This window comes from Streptopelia decaocto (assembly GCF_964273445.1).
Source record: "Streptopelia decaocto genome assembly, chromosome: 1".
Classification (NCBI taxonomy): domain Eukaryota; kingdom Metazoa; phylum Chordata; class Aves; order Columbiformes; family Columbidae; genus Streptopelia; species Streptopelia decaocto.
Genome location: NC_138663.1, coordinates 156,605,102 through 156,621,713, shown reverse-complemented (window position 1 = coordinate 156,621,713; position 16,612 = coordinate 156,605,102). Strand labels below are relative to the sequence as shown.

Below are 16,612 nucleotides of genomic sequence, written 5' to 3'. Positions count from 1 at the left end.
GCTACCACACACCTCGCAGCCTCAGTGGCAGTGGAGGACAGGGGTACTGCCTGGTGTGGGGACACAAAGTCTAGATCAGCTTTCCAGACTGCCAGTAGAAACACAAAGTCTCAGCCAATGAGGCTGGCAGTACCATGGGCTCCATTTGGTGGCCTGTAGATGTTCAGTGCCACCTGAGATGCTCTTTGTGCATCTTGAACGGACACTGGGGCTCAAGAAGGGTTTGAGTCCTGTGACGTACCTGCTGCTTGGTGCAGATGTCTCACTTAAGACTTAAGGGCTCATATTTAAATGTCTGGATTGAGCTCTCCATGGATGTCACACCTTATGTGAGGTCCAGGCAGCATTTATGGTACCCTGGACCTAAGGAAGAGTTTGTTGTCTTGGGCTGTGTTTACACTACCAGTAGGTCTGAAGCAGTAGTGTGGTTTCAAAGTGAAATCCCATCACTGCTCTTACTGTGCCCTGGGTTGCTTCTCAAAGCATCTGTAAAGTTCAGGACCTGGATGCCTTTTGAAGGAAACTGAAGCAGACACTGTGCTTCAGTGCCTGTTGGGGACACCAGGGTCCAGTGTCTAGGGCAGGGTTGAGCTGCACCATCATGATGTCTCCTAACACAGATGTGCCAACAGGAGAAGGCTCTTGCACTGTCAGGAACTTCCAGAGCACAATGAAATAGTTCTTGCACTATACACGGAGCAAGTGCGCTGCCATATTAGCTTTAGACTGCACAAAGTCCTCAGCACTTTATGACTCACATCCACCTTTCTTCTGGCTCAAAAATCCTTTCTCTTCCTTTCCTTGCCCTTGCTTAGCCACCTACATTTTTACTGCCTTTTCTATTATCTACTGTCCAGGCCACGTCAATTCCATCACTCCTCCAGAAAAGCCAGTGAGGCCCAACCAAGGTCTCTTAGGAAATGTCATTGCTGATCATTGTGCTGTGAGGCTGAAGGCAGTTTCTTGATGGCCAGATGATCCATGGTGGTGCTGTGGAGGTGCTAACTTCTCCTGCAAAGATAGGCTGAGAGAGTCGAGGTTGTTCAGCCAGGTGAAGAGATGGCTCCAGGGAGACCTCAGAGAAGCCTTCCAGTACCTAAAGGGAACCTACACAAAAGCTGAAGAGGGACTTTTGACAAGGGCATGTAGTGATAGGACAAGGGATAATTGCTTTAAACTGAAAGACAGTAGATGTAAATTACAAAAAAGGAAAAAATTCTCCACCATGAGGGTGGTAAGGTACTGGAACAGGCTGCCCAGGGCAACTGTGGATGCCCCATCCCTGGGAGTGTCCAAGGCCACAATGGATGGGGCTTTGAGCAACCTTGTCTAGTGGAAGCTGTCCCTGCCCACGGAAAGGGGCTTGGAACTAGATGATCTTTAAGGTGCCTTCCAAATCAAATAATTCTATGATTCTGTGAACCTCCTGGCTGCTGCTGGGTCTGAGAGCCACATAAAACCAAAGGTGCTAAAGGCAGTGTTCTTCAAGAGTCAGGACAGCAGCTGGGTTAGAGGCTGAGAGGTGGCCTGGCAGGTATGCTCCTGTTGCAGGAGCTTGAAGAGATCTTCTGACACGAGTGTCCCACCAGGCCCACAGATGGCCACATGGCAGCATCTGGAGGGGAACACACCTTCCGACTCTGTTCTTGCAGGAGACCCAGGGAGGGATGACTGGCACTGCAGCCTGCGAAAAGGGCCTCGGTGTGCTGTGCAGAAGGGGCTAGGGGTGCAGTAGTGTGCTCTGTGCTCGCAGGGCTGGCACCAGCAGGAGGCAGAAGGACTGAGAGACCTTGCGTGGTCTGTGTCAGCATGGGCAGAGCTCCACTGGCACCTGTGGCACAAGGCCGGCAAGAGGCCAGCATGGGCTTCCTGGGGTGCGCACAGCGGTGAGCAGAGGTTTAGCTCCTTCCCTGAGTGCCTTCATTCTGCAAACCTGGAAACACACAGTGTGTAGGGGAGACCAAACACCACCCAGTGCCAGCAGCCAGAGTCTGCATAAAACCCTGCAATGCTCCTTTGTTTTTTCTGTGCTGCTAAGATAGAGCTGGAAAGGATGGAATAAAGATGTGTAACTTCAGCAGAAAGTTGAACATGAGCCAGCAGTGTGCCCTGGCAGCCAAGAGGGCCACCCGTGTCCTGGGGTCCATCAAGCACAGCATTGCCAGCCGGGCAGGGAGGTGATTGTCCTGCTCTGCTCTGCACTGGTGCGGCCTCACCTGGAGCACTGTGTGCAGTTCTGGGTGCCACAGGATAAAAAGGATATAAAGCTACTGGAGAGTGTCCAGATGAGGGCTATGAAGTTGGTGAAGGGTTTGGAGGGGAAGCCATATGAGGAGCAGCTAAAATCACTTGGTTTGTTCAGCCTGGAGAAGACTGAGGGAAGACCTCACCACAATCACAGCCCCAAGCCTGACAGTGTTCAAGAAGAGACTGGACAACGCCCTCAGACATATGGTGTGAACTATGGGGTTGTCCTGTGCAGGGACAGGAGTTGGACTCAGTGATCCTTGTGGGTCCCTTCCAACTCAGGACATTCTGTGATTCTAACTTGAGGGGACACTGTCAGCAGTTTGGTGGCACAGGAGACACTGCAGGAGAAAGTTCCCACCAGGTAATGAGTGCTCTCTCAGACAGGAGTCAGTTGAGGACTCTGCAACTCCTGCAAACACTTGGCGAGGTAAGAGACCAGGCCCAAAGTGGCATGTTCACCACAGGGGCACTTTAACACAGCTGGCCAGCAGAAATGAGAGTCTGTCAGAAAGAGACACAGGAATCTCAGCAAGATTGGTGCCAACAGTTATTTATTTCCCATTTTTGCACAACGAGCTGGAGAGGACATCCCTTGTGTTCACAGCACCAAGGGGAAGGCACATCGCTCCTTGGCTGCTACTATGCTCATTTCTCTCTCGAAAATCAAAGCAAATGAGTGTCAAGAGGACACTGAAGTGCAATAGCTTCAGGCAGCAACACAGGTCTTTACTCATACTCCACACAGACTCCAATAACAGATTATTTATTTTTATCACCATGGCTCATTAATAGTCCTACAGTACTTCTGCTCTACACTGCTTCTTTTTCCCATTCTTGTGCAAAAACACCTGCTTTAGTCACCAATAATACCATTAAGAGATCATTAAAGAGTTAGAAAATGAGTGTAGAATGACAACCATATCTTCTACCAGCGTATTTGTTCGCTCTTTCATAGCAACCTTACACTTTCAACATCTCAGAAGATACTACACCACCTTTACAAAAAAAGGTGTTTGAAATGCAACAGCTGAAAAAATTAGTGTACATGAAATGTACATTGTAGCACCGTGGTTGCTGTGATGCTTTATTGATATAAGAGAAGGAAAGACGGTAGGCAGTTATCTTTTTTTTAGACTATTTTGCCTAGTCCATTACAATTGCGAAATTATTTTCAACAGTGCAGTCTATGAGTCATTTGATCTTCATAATTTGTTTTCTATTTGAGAAGCTGTAGGATCGCTCTCTCTGACTAATTTCTGTGTGTAGTTGTCACACATTCAGCTGAAACATTTGTGCAGAAGAGGTTTTGCAAGGAGACAATAAAAATTATTGTAATACTGACCAGCCCCAGCTGAGCTCAGAGACCCATTTCTCCTTGTACTCTTCATGCACATATGGCTCCAAGGATCTTAGCCCCAAAGATGCTGCTGCGAGAAGACTCACATGCTCACAAGCACCTGGGTGCCTAACTCTTGAGGATGTCTGTGGGAGTTAGGCTCATAAATACCTTCTGAGCATCCTGGAAAATGTTACATTGGCTTAATCTGATTAATGGAAAACACAGCATCTTTAAAAGGCTTCCAATTTTAAAAGGGCAAGACAGATCAACAGTATTTTTCCCAGAATACAGAAGGGAAAAGACAGCAATGAGATTTAATTGACCTCCCTGTGTTCCTATGACCATTTAAAAGTCAAAGGGGCATGTGTCATTTGGAAATGAGCGGTCCAGGCTACCCCAGGCTTTCCAATACCGGTTTATGCAAAACCTGCGCTCTGGTATTAATGCTGAAAAAGGGTGTTTGGACTTCTGACAAAACCTGAAAGCTGCTCTGCATGCAGTGGCAACATGTGATCTGCTGTCACCGTGGTGTCCTGCCTCCACCTGACATTGCAGCACCAAATGCCATTGCTGCAAGAGAGATCCACATTTGGGGGGAAGGGGTCTGTCACTGGCCAGCTGTACCCCCTGCTCTCATCCTCTCCAAGCTGGCATGGGAAGCCACAGAGAAACAATGGCCAAGAGGGTCTGGCAGGAGCTACACATCTCTGTTTTTCCCCACTGCTGGCTGGCATCATCAAAGTGGGGGCGGGGAGCATTTTGTGCACCTAGGAGTCTTGGAGTCAGAAAGGGAAAAGAGAGGTGCCAGGAATGAAATGCCCTGTCCCTACGGAGATCAGAAGGGAGCAGGAGACAAGTCACAGGTTCTCCTCCCTCACCTTGTGCCATATCATCCCTCATGAAGAAAAGTTCCCCACAGAGATAAGATTGGCAGGAGGAGAGGGCAAAGGGAGGGAGGCAGTAGTGCTGGGAAGGAGAAGAGTCTCTGCCACACGCAGTTCACTGGACCGACACTGAAAAGGGTTAACACTATCATGCTACCGGTGATTCCAGGAAATGGTTTTTTGTTATCACGTTATGTCAGATTCAAGTGGTATTACCCATGACTAGCACGCAAGATTACAGAGGCAAGTTGAGCGCAGGTCACTTTCATGCTTCAGCACAGCTCTTCAAAACAGCATATTTCATTGTGCTAGGAGGGGAAACACACCTGCTGACGCTGTTTTCCCAGTAAAGTGATGCTGAGCCAGACGGGAAAATTTCAACACAGCTCTCTGACAAATAAAAGCAAATTGTGTGTCAGAGAAAGAACAAACTTAGAGGGCAAAACTCAATGACACTAGAAAATAAAAAAGCTCTTTCATAAGGTGTGAGCCCGGGCCTTCCGAGGAGTGGGGGCACTGGTTTGGGCGGGGGGAGGTTCATTATCTTTCTGTTTTTATAAAAGCTGTTGAAAGAGAGTGTCTTATTGCCAGACTTGGTCCAAGATGGGGCAGCGTGTGCAGCAGTTGTGGGAGGGCAGGGATGGGAGCACCGGACAGCTGGTCAGCACGATCCAAGCTCCTGTCCTTAGGAAAGCTGGCTGAAATATCCACAGTGTTGGAGAAACTTGCTGGGATTGTGCTTTGTGGTCACTCCAGCACATCTGAGCAGCATGGCAAGGAAAAATATATTCTCAGTCTAACTTTGGACTGATGGAAAACAGCATTAGCAGAATCCCGCTCTGTTTTCAGTAGCCTTTCCTTCTCAATTTTGTTTCCTTCCTGTCCCCTCCCCTGCTACTTCATACAGAATAGAATCATGGAATCATTTTGGTGAGAAGAGAACCTCAAGATCGAGTCCAGCCATATGTTACCTTTGGTCTCGGTTCTTTATCCCCTGACAAGAAATGAACCATTTCCACTTGTGGCAGTTATTTCCACACTGAGGTGTGCAGAACAGAAGCCACTCAGCCAGAACTGACCTCTGAAGTTGAAGGGTCCTGAGCCAAAAGCCTTTGCTGCAGCAGTGGCCCAGGCCAGCACCAAGGTTCAGTCAGCACTTCTTGAAGTACTTGCTGACTCTAACAGCCTCACCACAAACACAGCCCAGCTGTGTAAGTTTTGCTATGCCCATGTGTATACCAAGGTGTGCACCAGCACCTCTCAGCAATGTTTTTAAATATCTCAAGCATGGGTGTCAAGAGGATGGGACCAGACTCCTTTCAGTGGTGCCCAATGATAGGATGAGGCACAACGGGCACAGACTGAAGCACAGGAGGCTCCATCTAAACACGAGGAGAAACTTCTTTACTGTGAGGGTGCCAGAGCACTGGAACAGGCTGCCCAGAGAGGTTGTGGAGTCTCCTTCTCTGGAGACATTCCAAACCCACCTGGACACATTCCTGTGCGATCTGCTCTGGGTGAACCTGCTATAGCAGGTGGGTTGGTCTAGATCATCTCCAGAGGTCCCTTCCAACCCCAACCATTCTGTTGTTCTGTGACCTGCCTGTGTTAAGTTCCACTGTCACCATGCCTCTACCATTACAGCTACCGCTGCCTAAGGAGCGGAAGAGATGACACCAGGCATTCTGATTTCGGCCGAGGAGCTGCTGACCCCCTTATACACGCCACCCCTGCCGGGTTTCGGGCAGGCTGCGGCAGGTGCAAGCCCAACACCCCTTCAGGCTCGCTGGCTCGGAGGGGCCTGGCCAGCTGGCGGGGAAGCTGCGCCCTCACCGCGGGCAGCGGCCTGCCTTGGAGCAGCACCGAGGCGAAGGGAACCGCCACCCGGAGCCACCTAGCCGTCCCCGCCCCGGGGTGCGCAGGCCCAGGGCTGACTCCTGGCACGGCCGAGCCCCAGCACCCGGACCGCTGACCGCACGCGCCCAACGGCCGGTAACGGCCGCGGGTCACGCCCCGCCCCGTGAGCACCCAACGCTCCGCCCCCGCCCCGCGGCGCCCGGCTGGCTCGGGCACGTGGGGGGCGTGGCGCAGGGCACGCCTCCTCTTCCCTCCCGACCAATCAGAGCCGCGGAGAGGAGAGGCGCGGCGGCGGGGAACGCCACCGTCCCAGCCAATGGGCCGCGGGGGGGCGGGGCCTAGACGGCGGCGATGGCGGCTGTGGCGGCGGCAGCGTGGGGCTGCTGGCGGGCCGGGCTGCGCCGGGGGAGGTGGAGACTGTGAGTGACGCGAGGACTGCGAGTGACGCGAGTGCGGTGGGCGGGACCGACGGACCCCCGGCGCCGCCCCTCCCCGCTGGAAGCCGCGCTCCAGGGGGGTCTCCCCCGCCCCACCGAGCGGGTGGTGTCGGTCCGCAGGCCGGGCTGGGGCTGCCACAGGTGGTGGGGGGCCTGGGCTGCCTGCGGGAGAGGCTGCGGGGGCCGGGCCGGGCCGGGGCGCCTCCGCCGTGCGCCAGCGGGGGGGAAACTGCGGGTCCGCCGGTTCTTTGGGTACGCCGTCGGGAAGCCTCTCACGGGCGAGCCCCGGCTTTTCCTTCCCGCCTGCCCCCGCCCCGTGCCCCGCCGTGGGGGCGCTGGTAGCTCGGGCACAAGGAACGTGAGCGCAGAAATTAGTTTCTTGCAGTTACCGCAAAATTACCCTTGGCCGGTTGTCCACTTCGGTGCGGCTGCGCGGGGAGTGACCGGGGTCTTCCCCATTCCTGCACTGAGCCTCCGACCTACGGGGCCGCTGTGCCCCATCTCCTGCAGGGGAAAAGTGCAGAGTCCTGCATCTGGGCAGGAACAACCCCAGGTTCCAGTATAAGTTGGGGAACGACCTGTTAGAGAGCAGTGTAGGGGAAAGGGACCTGGGGGTCCTGGTGGACAGCAGGATGACCATGAGCCAGCACTGTGCCCTTGTGGCCAGGAAGGCCAATGGCATCCTGGGGTGTATTAGAAGCAGGATGGTTAGTAGGTCCAGAGAGGTTCTCCTTCCGCTCTACTCTGCCCTGGTGAGACCACATCTGGAATATTGTGTCCAGTTCTGGGCCCCTCAGTTCAAGAAGGACAGGGAACTGCTGGAGAGGGTCCAGCGCAGGGCAACAAAGATGATGGAGTGGAGCACCTCCCTTATGAAGAAAGGCTGAGGGAGCTGGGTCTCTTTAGCTTGGAGAAGAGGAGACTGAGGGGTGACCTCGTTAATGTTTATAAATATGGAGGTTCAACTTAAATATGAGAGGAATCTTCTTCATGGTGAGGGTAACAGAGCACTGGAACAGGCTGACCAGGGAGTTGTGGAGTCTCTTTCTCTGGAGACATTCAAAACCCACCTGAACACATTCCTGTGTAACCTCATCTAGGTGTTCCTGCTCCGGCAGGAGAATTGGACTAGATGATCTTTCAAGGTCCCTTCCAATCCCTAACAATCTGTGATTCTGTGAAAACCAGCAGGGGCTGGGTCCGCACTGTGGGCTTGCTGCTTTTTAAGAGAATACTGTGTTGCCTCCTCCATGGATAATCCACCCTGGATGGAGCTGAGCACAAGTCATGATGTGGACCAAAGTGGGTCTGTTGGCAGCCCTGTCAGCACCTGTCATCCTGGGCCTGGGGAGGCCCGTGTGAGTCTGGAGGGGTGGCATGTCCCCCTGCTCCTGCCGCGAAGGTTTTTGGACAAGAGGTTGTTACGTAGACAATGTATGTTCACTTGCAAAGAGACCAAGATAACCAGGTGCTTTGCCACAGGCGGCCAAATAGCTGTCAGGGCATGGACATGAGGAAGACATTTTCTACAAAGAGGGTGGTGAAACTTGCACAAGTGGTAGATGCCCCATGCCTGGAGACATTCCAGGCCAGGCTGGATGGGGCTCTGAGCAACCTGATCTAGTTGAAGATGTCCCTGCTCATTGCAGGAGGGTTGGACGAGATAATTTTTGAAGGTCCATACCAACCCAAACTATCCTATGTTACCTGCAGGCAGGCAATGACTTCTGCCTGTGTGATTGATTGTTGGGTCTGCGTTGATTTAAGGGAGGTTTTCAACAGCACTCCTAGAGGGAGAGCAGATTTTTTTAGAACTGATATTAGGCAGGAAATCAAGTGTTAATTCATTTTAATATTTCAAGCTTTAAATTCTTGCAATCTCTGCTGAGACCACAATACTGTAAATATTTTATAGTTAACTGACTAAAGAGCATGCAGTCTATAATAACTGTAATATAGATGTTACTGCAAACACGCAATATTGATGCTGGTGTTCTTGGAGAACCTCAGGGACAGCTGGACTGCTTTGTGCTGTGCTAGAGGCAGTGTGAAGAACTCACAAAATCCACATTAATCTTTCTTGCCCACAGTAACACTGTCCTGCAGAGCACCCAGGATCACTTTTCCAGCCTACCTCCTTCAGCTTACTTTCAGAGCCTGTTTCTGGAGAAGATGCATGCATGGATGTGCCTTTTTTTTTTTTTTTCCTCCTACCCCATATTGGTGCAGAATCATAAGTGCTGTGCTTTTCTGTTTCTGGTCATGAGAAATTTTGAATATTTATAATGTAGGGAGAAGTCTATCCAGTGTGAGGGCAATCAGATGATTATGTTTATATGTTCATAGCACCCATTCAGGGCTGGGAGAGGAGGCTGACCACTTGCCTGTGGTGAGGCTGCTCTCTTCCAGCTGTGGTCAGAAGGAGCTTCCTTGGCCGGTGGTGCCACAGGATGGGACGTGGCTGCTGAGCACCACAGCCCCCTCACTTGACTCCCAGGGGACATGATGGCCTCCCTGCAGTGGGAACTGCCTGCCCCTTGTCATCAGTGCTGCTGTGCAGCCTGAGAGGCCACCACGCAGGTGGAGACCACAGAATTTGAGGCATCCAAGCAGTCAGAGGCCAGAGCAGGATGAGGCACGAGGAGTCATTGCTCGACTTTGATCTGGGCAGCCATGTAGCCATGTGCAGCAGGGAGAGAAAATCCAGGGATGACTTAAAATGTTGGCAATCGATGCACATGTTGCTTGGACTTAATTAGCAGCTCCCTGGTCTTTAGCAGGAGTTGGCAGGTGCCTCTGGGTCCGGACCCTGGTGCTTGCATCCCACAGCACTCATTGCTGCGCTGTCGGGCCGGTACCCAGATTATAGCAGGTATCTCTGATGCCATGCGCCTAATTTCCAGCTGGTGCCATCCTCTCCTCCTGTGGGTGTTGCTGCCCCTGAAAAGCCACTCTGCAGTGCTGCTATGAGAATGGGGACAGAGTATCTGTGTCATTAGCAGACAGGTTAAGCCTATGGTACCCAAAACTGGTTTTGCTTACTTGCAATGTTCCAGAGCCTTTTTGACTTTTCCTGTCTGCAGAAGAATTTTGCCTTGTTGGAAAAAGATCAAAAAAACTTCTTCCAGCTGTTTTTTTCATAACAAATGTAGCTGTTCTTCCTGTCATTGTTGTCAAGAACTTCAAATGTGCTTTTAAAGACAATGATGGAGTAAAGCATTGACTATGAAAACTTTCTCGCTGACAGACCTTTGTGAAGGGTTCTCTCTTAGCTTGGTGATTATGCTGTGAGAGAAGAACATTGCACATGTAAGCCTGATCACCTGTTTGCCCTTGGCTAGCCAAGTGCACATCTGCTTTGCCTGTGTTTGAGAAGTTTTTTTACGTGTATTTATTTAAATGTCGTATTCCAGGCAGATCTATGCCCACATGCCCATACTGAATCAATCTAAAGTGGTATCGTTAAGCTCACATCTCGGTGGAGCGCTGCAGCCTATTGAATATAACATGTGGGTATGTAGAGTGTGTTGTTCCAAAGGTACCAACACACTTGCTTTGCTAGGAGCAAAGGAGCCTGAGAAGACTAATTAACCCCCTGTCAGATCTTGTTCAGGGACTGCACCTACGTCATCTAAAACTTCTAGAATTGGGAGTTTCTTCTGTCATCTCCAATTGCCGTCTTCTCTCCCAGGAATCCACCTCTGCTCTGTCTTGTGTTTCACACTCCAATTTTGCAGCTACTTGGCAAATTAGTGATGATGTTGTTTTTCTTGGATTGGACACTGGAGGGTGCTAATGCAATGAGAGCTGAAATCGTTCTAGCAAATTAAAAGGTTTCCCCTTTGTTAGTTCTGAAATACTTTTATTCTTTGTTGCAACGTTTAAATGGAAAGGCATGAATCGTGGTCCTTACCAGTAGCTGATCCTGCTCGGCATGTGTAGAGCTATAACCAAGAATATCAATAGTGTGTTAAGTCTGTCAGGGATTTACTTCCTGAAGCTTTATCCAAGAAAATCACTCATTTTATGTTCTACACGTTTTAAAGTGTATCTTTCAAGATTATGGCCTCGGGGTGAAATTTATTTGAAAGTGTGACTTTCTGGTGATAAAACCACTTTATCCGGCAGAACTGTTGAGCTGTATCTGCAGAATCTGCTTTTCTGCAAGGTCACTTTTTTTCACCTAAAATAATGTTGCTGGCAAGGTGAGAACCTGATAGTGGCACTCATGAGGGAGGAGACACCTTGAACACTGCTAATCGAGTCCCCAGTGTTGCGATCCTCTGGGGACAGACCTGATGGAGCCTCAGCTTACCTTGCAACCACCGTCACTGGACCATGTGTCTGGGAGGATGTGGGATGGGGCCTTTCATCAGCCATCGCCGCTAGGTCAGGCGAAGCACATTACAAAGCTGAGCCTTAGTTCTGGTGTTTCAAATGCACTCAGGCGTTTTTGCCAGGTTAAAGTTGTGTTGGGAGGTCTTACACCAAAGGAGGTGTCACCTGTCCACGCTGCTCCAGCTTTCTGCTGAACCACGTCTCTGCTTGCCTCTGCCCTTGGTAGAAAGACACATCAGCTCTGCGTTGTGCATTCTGGCAACTCTATACTCGGCATTAAGGGCTGCGAAACTACTGCCTGAGCCAGTTCTCATCCTGGCAGCAGCAGAGGTATGATGCTGGCTAATTAATGCTAATGAGAAGCAGGCCGCAAAGCTGAGTGTGTGCAGCTAATCACCACTGGCACTCCAACCAGTCTGCTTAAAGCTAACACGGTTCTGGACAGTCCTGCCTGGTCCTGTACTTGCCTTTTCAGACTTGTTAGCTGAATGAAAGCCAGTCTTCATAAAATGTGTGAGCAAACCAGAATTGAGTACAAATACGCTTTTCTTAGAAATCTTTCTCATTGGGTATGAGCATTCTCTGTTTCATGCACATTTACAAATTAATTAGGCTATCCCTCCCTGGAAAATGTTGTCACCTTGCTGTATTATATTGGTCAGGTTTTGTTCTCTCTCAGGTGTTGCAGTTTGCTTACATATGGCTGGTTTAATTTTTCTTCCTTTTAAAAATACACATAATTTTTCTCCAGATTTCTCCTTGAACTGAAGATGTGTATGAGTCCATGGATATGGAAACCAGAATCCTCTGCCATCCTCTTCTGGTACCAGTTGAGACCTGCTGTTCGCCTTGCAAACAGATGCACAACCAGTGTCACACCAAAGTTGCTTGGCTGTTTATCAGAAGCAGCAGAAGTGTACCCAGCTGAAAGTTTACACTTCTTTTGCAAAATGAGTTTTAGTAGCTTACTAGAATAGGGTTATAAGGAGATGTGAGTAGAAGAACTTTTAAAAATCATTGTAATAAGTAGTTGTACTGAAGAAAGTGTGCTTAAGAGGAGATAACGTAGTCTAAGCACACAAAAAAGATCTGGTTGACAGTGTATTTGTCTTGTATACCAGCTTTTAGAACAAGACTGCTTCTTCCATTGCACCTCCACGCTTACAATTTATCCCAGGGGACCTTTCTCTGGGAGAGAGGGTTAATGGACCTGCCACTAAACCTTCTTGATTGTCTTGAGTTTCAGTGCAGCCAACTGCAGGATGCTGTCTGGAGGCCCAATGCCACCCCTGCTCCATGGCCATGCATGGGGAAGGAGGATGCTTGTTCCCTTGGGCAGTGCTCAATGCCTTCCAATGTTGAGCCTTCACATGCTTGTGCAGTATTTCTTGGCTAATTGTAAAGGCTGGGTGAGTGGGTTCTCTGGGGTTTTAATGCCTTTTGGGGAGATGGGGCTGCTGGACTTGAAGTCTCTTATGAGTCATTCTACCAAGCTCCTTGATGCTAAGAGCTTTGTAGGGTTTCTGCTCATGAACCCCAGTGTGGTATTTGCTTCTGTCCTCTGCACATCAGGTGGGCTCCTGGTGATGGTCTCTCCCAGACCCCTTTCTCATGCTTCTCTGAGCCTCCTCATTTGGAAAGGGGAAATACTCAATTCACCCTTATTTTGTTGACCAGCCTGTGCATGGAGGTGTTTCTCCAGCTACTGCCTTTTTCATGCTTCTCTCTCCCACCTCACAAGGCCACATGGAGCACAGCAGGTCTGCAGAACTTTGGCTGCAAGTGGGTCTGGAGGTCAGCTGCCTGGTTACTGAGCCCCTGGGTCTTGAATTAGTCCCCTTTGTAATTCTTCCCCTTATTTTCTCATCAGTGCTATATTTGCCTCTCAAGTATCCCTGTGCCCTTTAAATCTTCTGGCATCACTGGTGTAAATAGGATTTGCGTGTCCCTGTGAAATGGGCATCACTGGGGCTCCCTGCCTGGTCTTCTCCTGCCCTTTGTGGGCCAGGGTTGACCAGTCATCATGGGCTGAGCAGTCAAACCCTCTTTCTTCTCTGCTATTTTAATTAAAAATGATTGGCATCAGCGGCTCTGCAGCGATGAAAGGGAAATGATGAAACACTGAAGAATTCAGGGCATAAAGTCGATCTCTAAATTTTAATGTACTCATTGCACTTAAACAGTTGATACATTTTATTATTGAGCTTTCAGGTGACCTAATTTCCCTTAGTACTGTACATTTAGCTTTATACATCTGCACCTAATTTGTAAAAAAGGACTTAATGAGAAACTTCAAACAGTTTAAATGTCAATTACAAAGAAAGCGAGGTTTTAAAGTTCTAGTAATCTGTCCATATTGGTCATCGAAACATGATCCCAGGTGGACGTTAATTCAAGACAGATGGCATTCCAAAGGCACAATTACAAAGAGCTTATATATTTTCAACACTAACAAGCTGTCACGCTATGTTGTAGCTACACTTCCAATACTGTATAACCACAATTGCCACTTTATCTGCTGCGGGCTCAGTAATAAAAGGGTTTGATTCCCCACTCGTGATACTGTCAGTGGGATTCTGGGGGGGTAAACTGGAGAGTGGGGTTGGTCAGTGTGAATATCTTTCATTCCCTCATTCTGTTGGGTAGGGGGTTTGTGGTTTATGAGTTGGGGTTTTGTTTGTGTGTTGTTTTGTTTTGTTGATGTGTTTGGTTTTTGGGGAGTTGGTGGTTTTTATTTTTTGAGTTGTTGAAATGCATTTCAAAGAAAGTAGGGAAAATATTGAATATGGGCATAACAAGGCTAGCTCATTGCAGACATATTTCTATTTCCTGGCAACATTATCAGCTGCTAGGCAATAGCTATAATAATTTATTTAAACCTGCAACATCCTGTATGTTTGTATGTTTTCAGTTTAAAAGTTTTCTGAAAGCCATTGGAATAACATGTGTTACTTGGAAGACTGAAGCCCAAGGGACTGATATTGTCCTTACTTGTGCTGGTCGAAGTGGGCACTGGCTTGGCTGCAGCTTGGCAGGATCCCTACACTCTCTGCAAAAGGCAGTTTGAATTATTTCTTTTAGGTGTCTGAAAGTCCTCTTAGGCCCAGAGGCAGAGGTGAAGGGGCTGGAGAAAGCAGGGTCAAGGTAGGACTTCCATTAGACTGTGATCAACATGTGGTCTAGGTGATCTAGTTGAAGATGTCTGTGCTCCTTGCAGGGGGGTTGGACTAGATGACCTTTGAAGGTCCCTTCCATCCAAACCATTCTATGATTCTATGTGGTAGATGGCAAGGTTTGTTGTAGAAGGACTGTTATTGGTATCTAGTTACTAGTTGAGTTAGGCAGTGATCAGCATAACTGAATGACGAAAGAAAATTGGGCATAATTTCCACTGGTTTTTGTTTGTTTCTTGAAACCAGGTCATCAAAAAGGAAGACTTGCACGGCTATGACTAGACAGTGTTTTTGTAGGCTTTAAAACTTGTTCACTGCTAGCAACAATATTAATAATGCTCCCTACAAAGGTTTTTAAGGGCACATATCCTCCAAAGAGGTACTGAGAATGAAGAGCCTGTATTTCTGCTAATTTATCTACCTTTCACTGGAAAGTGGAGAAGAAAGCAGAAAGACTAAGATGCTTCATCCTTGGAAGGTGGGAATTAAATGGTGAGGTCATGTTCTTTAATTTTTCATTACTGTGTGTTGTAAACATGTTTTTTGAAAGCATCTTACCTGGCTTCCTTTTTGGAGGAGATGCAAGTGCTATTTGAAATATGCAGCTCACCAACAAGTGAATTGGACTCCTGAGCCACACTTGAAACAAAATGCCAATTTCACCTACAGTTTTACTAGGTTTCCTGGTTTATGCAGTGGCATTTGTATGGCCTGTAGTAATTGTTTTTAGCAGAAAAAAAAATACAAACAAAAATTAAAAACACAACCCAAAGCTCATTAGCACTGTATTGGGCATGCCATGAATCGTTAAATCTTTATATAAAAGCAGAAGTAATTTGTAACAAACAAAATCCTTTATTTTTTTAGAAACACTTCCTTTTGAATTTTTGTTTGGACTACTGAGGTACAGTATGTTTTCCAAATGTCAGATGTTATTACCAGAATAGGGGAGGGACCAATTAGTGTTTTAATTAAATATCATGTATAATTCTTTGAGTGTCAGATATACTTAGTGGTGACAAGTGAATAAAATTAGGTGGAAAACAAAACACAATAACTAAATGCTTAGGTAGGGTTTTTTAACCTGTTGTGGTTTTTTTTAACCTAAATCTGATACTAGTGTGTGGTGCTCTCAAGTGGTTTCTCCTTGGATTTTCCCAGTGCTTATCGGGGTAACACACTGCAGTCTTTTTATTTAGATCAGGCCTTGCTTTGAGAGTTAACTAATTGTTCAAGCCCAAGTGGGAAACTTTCTTGCACCTGGAAAATTAGGAGAGCAAAAGCAAGAGACACGTCCCCATCCTTTCCCTGGTGGTTCTTCACCTGCGAATTTGAACTGCAAGCGGTAATAAAAGTTTTGTAGACCTCATTTTATGTGAGATCATTAAGCGACAGGAGAATTCGGGACTAGCTGCCCTTCATAATTCAGGACACTGAAAGGTGCCATTTATAAGCTCAGAGTGCCTGCAGGAAGGCAAAACAGGCTTGTAAAACCCGCGCTCCAAACGCAGGAGGGGAACTGGCTTGTGCTGCTGGCTGCAGCCGTGGAGCAGCAACATTGCAAAGGTGGTGGGAATGGGCTTGAAAAAAATGGAGAAACACCTGCCTCTGAAAGTTGATGTAGCAGCCTGGGTTTTCACGCTCCTTGTGTTGATATCTCTTTTCCCCAAAAAAAACCTCAAAACATCCCGGGCAATGATCCCAGTAAAAACCTTATCAGCTGTAGTTCTTGCGTTATTATCTTTCCTGCCATAGCCCACTGTTTTGCTGAGCTGCTAATTTGGCTATAAAATCAGCTTCTCCTGACTTCTTAATAGTATTTTGCAAGCGGTGACCTTTGCCCATGATGTGGGCCAGGCATTTTGTAGGGAGAGCTCTCATCTCCTTATTGCTTGAGAAGGAAGAGAGTAGCAGCATGCACGGCACTTCAACAAAGTGGGTGATACGCCAGCATGCCTGGTCTTCATAAAACTTATTAGTATGGCTCTAAATAGGCAATACAGTCTGCTAAATACAGAATATGCTGCAACTTTATGGCCCTAGAAAACCTGAAAGGCACTAGAGCTGCAACCCAAGGAAATGTTGAGGCCAGTGTTTATTCTCAGAGCAGGTACTGCTTTCCCTACGCGCTTCTCTCTTACTTCCCCTCAGTACAAGACAGACATTGAGGTGCTGGGGAGAGTGCAGAGAAGGGCAACAAGCTGGTGAGGGGTCTGGAGCACAAGTCTGATGAGGAGCAGCTGAGGGAACTGGGGCTGTTCAGCCTGGAGAAAAAGAAGGCTGAGGGGAGACCTTATCACTGTCTACAACTACCTGAAAGGAGGTTGTAGCATG

The 16,612-nt window shown here is 48.3% G+C and overlaps 1 protein-coding gene across 4 annotated transcripts in view; it reads left to right on the top strand.

Annotated features, from left to right (window-relative positions):
• Positions 1 to 6,678: 6,678 nt before the first annotated feature.
• The window catches only part of CLYBL (citramalyl-CoA lyase), a 181,343-nt gene continuing 171,409 nt past the window's right edge, over positions 6,679 to 16,612 (top strand). For all 4 annotated transcript variants that reach the window (XM_082052018.1, XM_082052019.1, XM_082052017.1 and 1 more), the window contains exon 1: positions 6,679 to 6,749. In XM_082052018.1, coding sequence (XP_081908144.1) covers positions 6,682 to 6,749 — 68 coding nt within the window. In that variant the 5' untranslated portion in view covers positions 6,679 to 6,681. The remainder of the gene's footprint in view (positions 6,750 to 16,612) is intronic.